Genomic DNA, 12,485 nt, shown 5'->3' with positions numbered 1-12,485 from the left:
AGTACAGAACAGGACAAGGTTCAGATCTGTTGTTCATAGGGTCACTATGAGTCGTACTCAATTTCATGACACCTAACAACAACATCCAAGCACTCTTCTAAAATTACTATCTTCATCTTCTTGTTCTAATGAAAGCTCCCCGAAGGTATTATTTCATCTACAACCTTCTTTTGGAAGCTATTATATTTTCTTACACCTTCTTGACTCTTGAATCCAAAACAGTGAGATGTTGTTATTTTTTTTTTCTTCTAAATTACCTACTTTTTAAAATAACATGTCACATGCTATGCAAATTAATCTTCTTTTTTTATTTATTTGTAGATTCACAAGTCACTCATTAACCTGGAGTTAGAACTAACTCATAGCTGACTTTCTAACAGGTTTGAAGAAACTTTAAATGCCCATTTTCCTCCACAGAGCTACTAGTAATCAGAACCAGCAGAGAGGTACCACCTTTGGATTACCACAAAAACTCTGTACAGTCTATGCCATCAAAACTCTATAGACCTAAAGTTCAGTTTCTCTTAGTTGCTGAAGATTTAACAATCTGCGGTCATAACATCTGTAGCAATTTTAAAATTTACATATAAAACTCTTTCTATATTTAGGCTCTTAAGTGTACTTTTTTTTTAAAAAAATTTTTTTAGATTTTGTACTCTTAATGTCTTCAACATTAATATCCTATTCCAGATTGATAAAATTATCATTCCCAATACTAATAATTTTGTCTCAAGAATTGTTGTTATTGTTATTATGTGCCATCGAATCACTTGCGACTCATAGCGACCCTATGTACAAGAGCTCTAAATGCCATTCTATCCTGTGCCAACCTCACCGTGTTAAACACACTCATTCCCACCACTCCAATCATAGAACTAATCCATCTCATCGAGGGTCTTCCTCTCCTTCGCCGCCCCTCCACTCTGCCAAACATGATGTCCCTCTCTAAGGACCAGTCCCTCCTTGCAACATGCCCCAAGTATGTCAGACGAAGCTTCAGAATCCTTGACTCCAAGGAGCATTCTGGCTTCATCTTCTCCAGGACAAACCTGTTTGCTCTCCTAGCAGTCCATGGTATATTTAACACTCTTCTCCAGCACCACAGCTCAAAGGCATCAATTCTCTTTCTATCATCCCTATTCACTGTCCAAAATACTGTATAAAACCATTATTGTAAAATGTGTATGAGAAAAATTAGAGTGGGGGAAAGCAAGGGGAAAAGGATGGGCAGGGCATGGAGGTTAGTTAATCATAGACTCACACAATTTGATGGGGAGAGGGTGGTATTAAGGAAATGGGAAAGATTTAGTATGAAAAACAACGCATAAGAACTTAGTAAATAAACCAATTTGAAAAAAAAAGTCAAGCATCCCTTAGAATTCACCTTGATCTTCAAAGTTCATTCACATTAAGACTCCGCCAAGCATTGCATTTTCCAAAGATAGTCACACAAGTGGCTCACATTCTACAAACTCTTTTGCAATGTGACTTGCAACCCTCTTATGAAGAAGTGGATTCCAATTACTCATCTCTGAATCTGTGCTGGCCATAGCAGCTGGTGGAATGTGGCAGAAGTGATGTTACATGACTTTTGTGACTAGGTTAGTTTTGCAACATTTGCCTTGCTCTCTTAGAACACTTTTTTTTCCCACCTCAAGATGTCATATAAGAAATTTAACTTCCTTAATATCATCATGCCAGAGAGATCACATGAGTGTTCTTCAGATATCCCAGGCTCCATACAGGCCACATAGGTAAAGAAACAATTTTGGATGTAGTTCTTACCCCAGGTATTCTGGCCCTCAACCACATAAACCATCTTCAACCATCTGGATTATCTCAGTTGAGGCACTAGACATTGTGGAATTGTTAAGAGCTGATCCCACTGTTCTCTTTCTAAATTGCTGACCCAGAGAATATATAAACATAATAAAATGGTTGCTTTTTGTACCCCTACATTTTGTGGTAAAGGGGATACTGGTGGCCTAGTTGTAAGAACCTGCACTGCAATTCCAAAGGTATGCAGTTCAAATCTACCACCTGTTCTTTGGGAGAAGGATGAGCAATCTACTCTCGTGTGATTTAGTGCTTCTGTAAACTTGCTAGAGCATCAGCAATAAGTCAGTTCCAACTCCACAGCAAACGAAACCACCATCATCACATTTTGTGCTGTTTGTTATGCTAGAGCAAAGTTCTTTGACTCCATAGAGAATCCTAATATTTGTATCTTAGTAGCTTCTGGTGGCTAAGGAGTTGAATTGTCAACCTCAATAAAGACAATTCAAATCCATCAGCTGAGCTATGAAAAAAGTGTGTTCAATAACCGCCAGTGTGATTTACAGCCTCTGAAAACCCATTGAAGGGTGAGCCATGAGCTAGTTTTGACTCAAGAGCAACGAGTTGTTGCTGTTGGTCTTTTTTTTTTTTTTTTAAGTTGAGCTATTTATTCTGCTGGAAGGTGATAAGCTTTGGTAGTTCAGTGACAGAATTCTCCTTTTCCAAGCATGAATTCTGGCAACCTGGGTTAGATTTTCAGACAAGTACTTTATGCATAGCCATCACTCATCCGTCCATGGATGTTTGTATGTTGCTATGGTGTAGAATAGAGTTCAACAGAGTTACAGAGTAAGACAAATCAGGAAGAAAGGCTTGGCAAAGTAATTCCTAAAGTCTGCTAACTAAAACACCACAGGTCATAATAGTGTGATCCTCAATCACCATCTTGAGATTGGCTCAGGGACAGGCAAAATTTTGTTCCACTGTATATGGGGTCAAAATGAGTTGAAAGTCAACTCAGTAACAACTAATCGGGCTTTTAAAAAATACGAAGGCTATGGTGAAGGATATCTTCGTTTCCTTTATAATTTCTTTGCAATAATATTATAGCTGTGTCTAATTCTGGCCAGTAGACTGTGACAAGAAATGAATGTATTGTGTTTTGTGTAAAAATAGTTAAGAGTAAATGTAATTTACTTTTTAACTTTTTGTGGCTGAAAACATAAACTCTAAGAATCTGTAACACTAGATAAAAACATCTCAGATCTGTGAGTAACTTTTGGAGAAGAACTTGTAAAGAATTATCTGCCATGAACCAAACTGTGATATGTGCAAGAAATAAAACTTCGTTCTATAAGGTCAAGGGATTATTTGAAAAGCAACCAGTCTAGCTAATCCTGACTATCATAATTCTCATTATCTGGTTTTGTAACTATTTCTTTGTATACATATTAAACCCTCTCATTTTTTTCTGGAATTGTTTTATGATTGAATTCAACTAATTTTCTCATCAACTCTCCCAATCAAGCAGCTTTGCTGATTGATTTCTCTTCTGCATTTATGAAGACTGATTCTAATTGGGCCTTGAGTGATTGCTAGTTATTCTCTGGAGGGAATTTTGCTGACACATCCTGTGGAGATGTTGGGCTAACCCAAAAGCTGAGCTTCTCTGGTGGTTTGAATCCACCAGTGGCTCTGCAGAAAAAAAGGACAATCTTCTCCCATGAAATTTACAGCCTCCAAACCCCATAAGAGGACTGATATGAGTCATATGCTGAACATATAATGGACTGCTAAGGGAACAAACAGGTCTGTCCTGGAGAAGGTACTCCAGGACAGATCTGTTGGTCCTGGAGGCAAAGATCTGTTTCTCCTTGGAGTCAAGAATTTTGAAGCTAAGTCTCACATACTTTGAGCATGATGCCAGAAGGGACCAGTCCTTGGAAAAAGATGTTACACTTGGAAAGGTGATGGGACAGCACAGCAAAGGAAGATCCTGGATGAGATGGATGGATTCAGTGACTGAGGTAATGAGGGTATGTGTATCAGAGACAATGAAATTGGCTCAGGATTGAGCAGGGTTCAGAGCTGTCATACACAGGGTCACTATGAGTCGCAAATGACTCAATGGCACAGAACAATCACCACATGAGTCAGAACTGACTCAAGAGCAAAGAGCCTAAGTTATCCTTCTAAATTTTCTTATTTACTTTATTCTCTAATTTCTCTAAGTGATTGTTTTAAATTCTTGTCACTTTCCCCAAATCAGTAATTCCTTTTCCAAAATTACTTTTTAGGTGATAAATTACTCCATATTTCTCTTGTAAATGCAGATGCAGAGAAAAACACTTTGACATACTTTACATCTAATAATGGAGTTCTGGTGGTGAAATGGTAAAGGGTTACACTACCAACCCACAGGCACAGTTTCAACTGATCCACGAAAGAAATAGGGGCTATCTCCCACGGGATTTACTGCCTCTAAAAACCTGCTGGAGAGAACAGTTTAAAAGTGATATATGATAGCATATTGAGATTATCTAGGAATCCAGAATTAAGGCTGCATAGTGGAGTGCATTTGGGGCAATGGAGGGCAGGCTCAGGGAGGGGGCATTGTGTACCAACGAAGAAGTTTATCTTTTGCTTTTCAAAGAGAAGAGCGAACTGGGAGGAGGGGGGTAAAGAAAAAAGTGCAACAATGAATAAACGAAAATCCAAAATATCTGTAAATGTTCATTAAAATGAATTTTTTTTTTAAGTTAAAAAACACACACACACACCAAAAAAACCTGCGAGAGAGTCTGCAGTGAGTTGGTTCGGACTCCACGACACACAACAGCAACAGCAACTTACATCTAATATGTACAGTCTATACAGATATGTTGATATATTTAACTTGTTCTTTTCTTATAGTAGATGAATCTCCTATATCTTATATAAAGTCAGTATTTTCATTTGTTACTGCAATTCAGGCTCATCTCTCCTATTCAGTAATCCTGTGTCTATGGTTTTCTTCTCTCTCCGCTTTACAAAAGTTTAATTTCACTATTTAACATTCATATCAGTGCAAAGATATTTCCCTTTTAGTATTTCCCCAGTTGCACAATGGTGGCATGGCTGTTAACAAAAAGCTTGGCAGTTTGATTCCAACAGCTGCTCTGAAGAACAACATACCTAGAAAATTCCTCCTGTGAGGACTGTTGTCAGTGGTGTTATGTGCCACTGAGTCGGACCTGACTCAGAACTGACCCTGCACCTGGTTTTCAGAGGCTGTAAATTGGATGGGAGGAGACTGTCCATATTTCTTCCACAGAGCAGCTGGTGTGTTCGAACTGCCTGCGTTAGTGTTGGCAGTGCAATGCGTTATCCACCAGAGCTCCCTCCTATAAATATTCCAGGCAGTTCTGTTCTGTCTCACAGTCTTTAATTACATGTCAAAATTCATTCACTCACACACAATGACAATACAAAAACTCCTTGAATCAATTACTTTAACTCATTAACTTCATTTCTCCTCTATCTCCAAACACAACTGAACTACTTCTATTACTCTTTAATTCTTAGCATTCTTGCTAAGGTCAAAATGACCTTCATGTTGCCAAGCCAAACACCAAATTTACAGTTCTCACCAGGCACATTTTATCAGCAGCTTTTAGCATAATTAATATCTTGTTCTTTCATGAAAAATCTTTTTACTTGGCTAAAGAGACACTACTCTTCTTGGTTCTCCTCCTATTTGCTATCTGATCTTTTGCATGTCATTTTAGGAACCATTCTCATATTTTCACACGATAAAGCATTAGGATACCCAGAGCTCCAATTCCAATTATTTTCTCTTTTAATCGCTATTTATTTGTCTCACTGATCTCAGGAGATTCCATAGCTTTCAGTATTGGTTATTCTATGACAACTCTCAACTTACATCTCAAGCACTGATTTCTAGATTTTACCTTGTAACTTGGAATGCACTATGTATTTTGTAGCCAGCTCTACATTTCTTCATTTAGAAACCTAATAGATATTTCTAGTGAGTAAGCAAACAAACAAACCAAACTTAACTCTCAATTTTCCTCTATACTTTATCCTTCCTATGAATTCCTTATTCTAGTAAGTGACAACTGCATTGTATTAGATATTCAGTCACCAAACCTTGTGGTCACACTTGGCTACTCTTATATACCATTTTCAGTCCTTCACCAAATCTAGTCGGTTGTATTTTTAAATATATATTCTGGTTCAAATTCCTACTGACACTTCCACCAGGCTGTGCTAAACAATTACTATATCCCATGTAGATTCTGCAATTATCTTCTAAATAGTCTCTACATAGCCATTTGTCTTAGTTATTCACGGCTGCTGTAACAAAATACCACAAGGGTATATTGCTTTAACAAACAAAACAGTATTTTCTCACAGGTTAGTAAGTTAGAAGTCTAAATTCAGGGTATCAGCCCCAGAGGAAGGCTTTCTTGCTCTGTCAGCTCTGAGGGAAGGCCCTGGTCTCTTCTGAGCTTCTGTTCCTGGGAAATCTGCATGTGTTTTGGCATATCTCTTCTCAAAAGAGACTGGATCACCACCAGTAGATTTATACATACTGTCACCTCAGTTTTCTTATGCTTGGTATCACATTCCACCTCACCACCTTTTCACGGCTGTGATATTATTTTTTTTTCCAATTCTGAAGTCTTTTTTCTCTCATAGTTGTTGTTTACTTTCTTCCTTTATATTTTCTCCAATCTATTAACATTAGGCAGTAACCATAGGAAGCTAGAGATTAAATGTATAAAGACATGAATAATTCTAAACTTCAAAAGGCGAAAGAAATGAATACTATTATATGATCTAGAAAATGTAAGCCTAAAGAGTCTAAATTCTTAATTTCATATGTGAAAAACTGGGGCAAAACCACTATACTGAGAACCTAGGTTTACTTTATGAAATGCTCTTTTTATTCCATGACTTCTTAATTTTGATATCTTTTCCACAAGTTATTTTATCTAAAGAAAAGGAGAAAAGAATGGAAAGAGGGTGAAATGGAGGGTGGGAGGAAGAAAGGAAATCTGTTTTCCCCTTAATGGAGAAAAAAACCTTAAGTAAGTATATATTTATAAGCCTTTAGTTGCTTTGTTTCCAGAGCACAGACAAAATGTCTTTATTTTCAGAACATTTTAAAAACTCAAATTACAGGATTAGATACAGCCTGTATCTACACTGCTCAACTCATGGCTGTTTTATGGCTTTCAAGACCCTCAGGAGGACAGAAAAATAGGTACTGCAGAGTCTAGACTTTTCCGCACTATGCCTGTTAATTGTTTTTTATTTGTCTGAAGAATAAAAACACTACTGTACTTTAGAATATTTATGTTCTAATTCAACATTAACAGAGATAACTATTTACATTAATAGAGTCACTCATTCACTCATTGCTGCTGAGTTGGAACTGACTCATAGCTGATTTTCCTTTGGGTTTATAAGGATATAAACTACATCAGAAATTGTCTGTCTTTCTCCCAAGAAGTCACTGGGGGATTTGAATCACCAAGATTGTGACCTTTGGATTAGTAGTGCAACTCCCTATGAACTTAACCACCAGAGTTGCCTCATCATAATATGTGAAATATATAATTCTATCTTTTCAGGCAAATCATTCCATAACTTTATTAGCTTATCACCATTTTTTAGAAAAATCCAAATAAGCACTAACATAAAATTTTTAAGCCTAGAATCAGCCATGTCCTATTTGTGAGTCATGTTGTTGATTTTTATTGTTTCAAGTCATGAAACAGAATAAAAAAAAAATCCCAAAAACGTTCAAATCTAGACCACCATTTTCACTGACAAAGGAAAAATAAAAGTGTGTTTCAATAATAAGATAAATATGCAGTTGTTGTTGTTGTTTTGTGCCATCGAGTCGCTTGCGATTCATAGTGACCCTATGTATAAGAGCTCTAAACACCATTCTATTTTGTGCCAACCTAGCCATCTCAAACACACTCATTCCCACCACTCCAGTCACAGAATCGATCCATCTCATCGAAGGTCTTCCTCTCCTGTGTTGTCCCTCCACTCTGCCAAACATGATGTCCCTCTCCAACGACCAGTCCCTCCTTGCAACATGCCCAAGGTATGTCAGACGAAGAAGCTTCAGAATCCTTGACTCCAGGGAACATTCTGGCTTCACCCTCTCCAGGACAAACTTGTTTGTTCTCCTAGCAGTCCATGGTATATTCAACACTCTCCTCCAGCACCACAGCTCAAAGGCATGAATTCTCTATATTAAGTTTAGGAAAACTCTCGGTATCTCTGCACAGGGGCCATGGTAATCTCTGTATTGTTCCAATTTTAGTGTAAGTGCTGTCAAAGCTAGCACAAAACTCTTAGTATCTTGAAAGACTGTTTCTTGTCCATCATTTGATTGACTGTATTTATGATACCAAAATAAAGATAAAACTTATTGAGGTAGAGAGAAAGAGCGAGAGCGATAGAGATAGAGATACATTTGCCATGGGTTTTTGGCTTTAGCTCTATTCTATTCTAGTCAATAAGCAAATCTAGAACTGTATTGTTATTGTTCTTATTTCATAGAAGAAGCTGGGGCTGGAGGAGGCCAACTAATTGACCAGGGTCACAGCAAAGTTGTGTTTTCAGATAGAGAATCCCAGAAGCTACAATATACATCAACTCTGCAGAATCACCCTCTTTTATTTTTGTGAAAAAAAAAAAAAAGTATTAGTCAAGAAGAATGGAAAGACAGCATATTAATCATCTAGATTTTGTATGCCTGGACCTTTTATATTTAACAATAAAACTGTAATTTAGAGCATATTTTAGCCCAAAGAGAGGAAATTATTCTTTTTTTTAGCTGAATACTCTAATGCTCATGTCAATTCATCACCTAAAGGTCATTTTTACACATCAATCTCTTCATAGGGAATAATATCACAACTGACACAGCCACCTGCACTACCAGACATCTGTGTCATCATCTCTTTTTTGATAAGACGCATTAGTTTTGATGAAGGATCACTCTTTTTTCTTCCTAGCTGTCATCTCTTTTGTAAAAGCAAACACACACACACACACACACACACACACACACAGAACACAGACCCCCTACCCCTCCATAAACGTATCATTTTGTAGATGAATTCTACATGGCTGGGAGAACTTTCCGTTTATACAGGGATTGAAATATGCAGTACATGTACAGCAAAAACTGTAGGCTGAACGTGATACCAAGTTCACTAAAAGAGTTCTTAGAATTTGTCAATGGTCTCAAAATGTTCATCCCAACACAGCACAGTTAACCAATATCAATTTCAAAATGTCCATGAGAGGGTTAGCATAAGAAAGGAAAATCGTTGATGAGATGGAATTGACACAGTGACTGTAACAATGAGCCCTAGCACATCAGGGTTGGTGAGGATGGCAGAGAATACAGCAGGGTTCAGAGCCATTGTTCATGGGGTCACTATGATTCATACTCAACTCGCCAGCACATAACAACAACTATGCTACGAGTGACAGTAAAGGCAAGGCACCCAACAACAAAATCAATGAGATGAATCACAAAGGTAAAGTTATGTAGACCCATAATGCTCCAACTAATAATTTTGAAAATCTCGGACTACATTTCCAGTATTATATAACTTAACAACACTTCACAGCATTAAATACCCAGATATAAACAGAAAGAGAGCTTGGTCAATTCATAATTTGTTGCAAGTTTCAATACAATGAAACAGACACCACCCCAAAGTGAAACTTGATATAACCACATAGATAACAACAATGCAAAAGAAAATAGATTTTCACCTGAGAATTCAAGAAATGTACTACCTTGCCCCATACCGGTAAGAATCCGATTACCACAAGGATGGATAGTTACCCATGGCGAAGAACGGGATTCCCAGCAGGGTGGAGTTGTACTTTCCATCAGTGATGAAGAAGATCCCTGCAGCGGTGACGATGGAGATGCACACTGTGAGCACCCCCAGGAGGCCCAAGAAGGGCTTGCTGCGTAAGCAATCCTTCATGGAGCTGGAGAGGGTGGCTGTGGTCAGAATCAGCACAAGGCTCACCAGGACCTTGCTCCTGGCCAGGATGCTAGTCTTATGAAAGTCTCTCCAGAGGCTAAAGGATGCTAAAGAGTAGATCTGGAAGTCCTGGTGCTCCTCCTGGAGCTTCCTCATAAGCTTACAGAACTCATTCTCCCACTTCTCCCCTATGAGGTCTTGAGTGGCAGAGCCATAGGTCTGGAGGTAGTAGGTGATTTGAATGGCTCTGGCTGACTTGACCCGCTGGTCTTTGCTGTTTGGCACTTCCACTACCCCGCCCAGTTGGTGTCCAATAAAACTGTTCCTCCCATCCTTGAAAACAGAAAAAAAAGGGGAGAATTCAGTTACCAGTGGGATGCACATTCCAGAGAATGGATTCTTATATTCTAAGTGAAAGAGTGCAAGGAAGGCAGAAAAAGGCTCCAGCAATCACAGAACTGATGTGGGTGGAGGGGCAGGTTGGGGTTTCATAGTCAACCTTTTTGAGCTACATGTGATGCCATGCAAGATGATCAGGATTAGAAAAGATGCAAAGAGTATTACAAAGCTGTACAAGACTTGCCACATGCATAGAAAATGTACAGAAATATTCTCTTGATTCCACTCATAGTCTCTTTCCCATCATTTCCTTTTTAACAATCTAATATAAATCCTTAAAGCAGAGATAAATTTTTCTGACTCAGTTTCAGCCAAAAGTGAAGCATGACATGGGCTAACAACATTTCAGAAAGTAAAATAAATATCCATTCAATAAAAATCATGCCAAAATTTCTAGGGTCAACATACACACAATTACACACACACACACACACACCCCCTAAACACACATCTCGACACATTTTTTACTTTATGGGGTGCAACTTTTTATCAGAGTGTCATAGACAAAAATATACTCTTCCCTAATATTAATTTGGGAGCTCTGATGTCTTAATGGAGCTGTACTGCCGACCTAAAGGAACATGGATTGAATCCAGCTGATGCTCCATGGAAGAAAGATGGACAATCTCCTCCTGGGCTATTTACTGCTCTTAAAACTCTCTGGAAGGTCAGCTCTGAGTCACTCTGATTTGATGGCACACAAGAAAATATTGATTTAAAGGTATTAAATGACACACTATTTACATACTATATGACCACCTGTTCATTCACTACAATGCACCCTGCAAACACCTGCTTCAAGCACAGGCTGAAACTTTCCCACACATGACAGGGGACATATCCCTTAAGTGAAACTACCATTTTCAGATTTGCTTACCCAAAATCATCTTCTTTTCTGAGTTTGACATGAGGCAAAATAGGCAAGATCCCCAGAGACTGAGTGGAGCAATCACTCTTCTTTTAAAACACGTAAGCATTTGTCCTTAAGGTGGACACTGAGCTAGTTATAGAGGCTCAGAAAAAGGCATACTGGTGTTTGCGGACACTCAGAAAGAACTCAGTAATAGTTGCATGAAATTTTAGTCAATTGGAATCCATTTTTTTGCAACAATTGCTGTGTACTTTAATGACAGTTAATGTTAGGTGGAATATGAAACTTATGGCAAGTTGGCTACAGAATAAAAAAGGTTACTGCCATTGAGCCAGAGCCAATTCAGTAATCCTCTATCGAGTTTCTGAGGCTGTAAATGTTAATAGGTTGTTGTTGTATGCCATCGAGTCAGAAACAACTCATAGTTGACCCTCCAGTGGGTTTTCAGAAGCAGTAAATTGCATTTGAACCACATGTCTTTGCAATTGCAGCACACGTTCTTACCAGTACGCCACCAGAGCTCCCTGGAAATATTAATAGACAGAGACTGTATATATTCCTCAAAGCCACTGATGGCTTCAAATCCCCAGAGTTTTGAAATCTTTTAGTTAGCAAAGCACTCTGCTATGGACTACTTCATCTGAGTTCTTTTGTGTGAGAGAAAGGGCTCTGGCTATGTGATGGAGGTACTTGGTGAAGACCAAAAGTAAGGTAACATTATGCCATAGAGGTATATTGTCTTTACTGGAACAGACAAGATATTTACCTCTTGAGGATTGAAAAAGAAATATGAGACCAGGAAACACTTCCTTTTAGAGATAGTTTTATGGAAGGTTATCAAACTTGAACTATCAATTTCAGCAGTGTTAAAACCATGAATATTTGTATAGAATTGTTTACTACAATAGACAGTTTTAACAATTACTGTGGATTTATATAATTTCTATACCTGTATCTGAGGCAGATGTTTGTATTTTAATTTGAAAGTACACCTAAACAAGATTACATTTGAAAATGGGCTGCAAACACAGAGGATAAATAATCTATAAGAGCTGCTAGCAAGATTGAGAGAGTTCCACAAGAGAAATTTCACAATCACTCCATCTCCCTATTTTCTTTGGTGTCAAAAAGAAGCAATATGACTACTTAGTGAAACCTGACTAATTCTAAATGACCAAATTATTTGGAATAAGCATTCTTTTCGAGGGGACTTCTTGTTATTTGAGTTTTCATGTTGCTAGGGTCTTCCAATTTCCACGACTGCTTTGGTAATTTAATCATTACTTTTCTTTATAAAAACTAGCTGAAACTCTGCTTATAGGTTCCCGAAGTTTTCTATTGACTCAACTCTGTGAATAAATAAAAGAGCTGCAAGTGGAAAGGTAGACAGCTTGGAGGAAGGA

The 12,485-nt window shown here is 38.0% G+C and overlaps 1 protein-coding gene across 1 annotated transcript in view; it reads right to left on the bottom strand.

The window, feature by feature from the left end:
• PTCHD4 (patched domain containing 4) overlaps window positions 1-10,139 on the bottom strand; it is a 226,460-nt gene extending 216,321 nt beyond the window's left edge. The window contains exon 1 of the mRNA XM_006881923.1: window positions 9,665-10,139. Coding sequence (XP_006881985.1) covers window positions 9,665-9,968 — 304 coding nt within the window. The 5' untranslated portion in view covers window positions 9,969-10,139. The remainder of the gene's footprint in view (window positions 1-9,664) is intronic.
• Between the last annotated feature and the right edge of the window lie 2,346 nt (window positions 10,140-12,485).

Source organism: Elephantulus edwardii, unplaced genomic scaffold, assembly GCF_000299155.1.
Source record: "Elephantulus edwardii isolate Elephantulus edwardi_28Jun2011 unplaced genomic scaffold, EleEdw1.0 scaffold00017, whole genome shotgun sequence".
In the NCBI taxonomy this organism is placed as follows: Eukaryota; Metazoa; Chordata; class Mammalia; order Macroscelidea; family Macroscelididae; genus Elephantulus; species Elephantulus edwardii.
The sequence above is the reverse complement of the archived record's forward strand: the minus strand, read 5'-3'. Positions and strand labels throughout refer to the sequence as shown.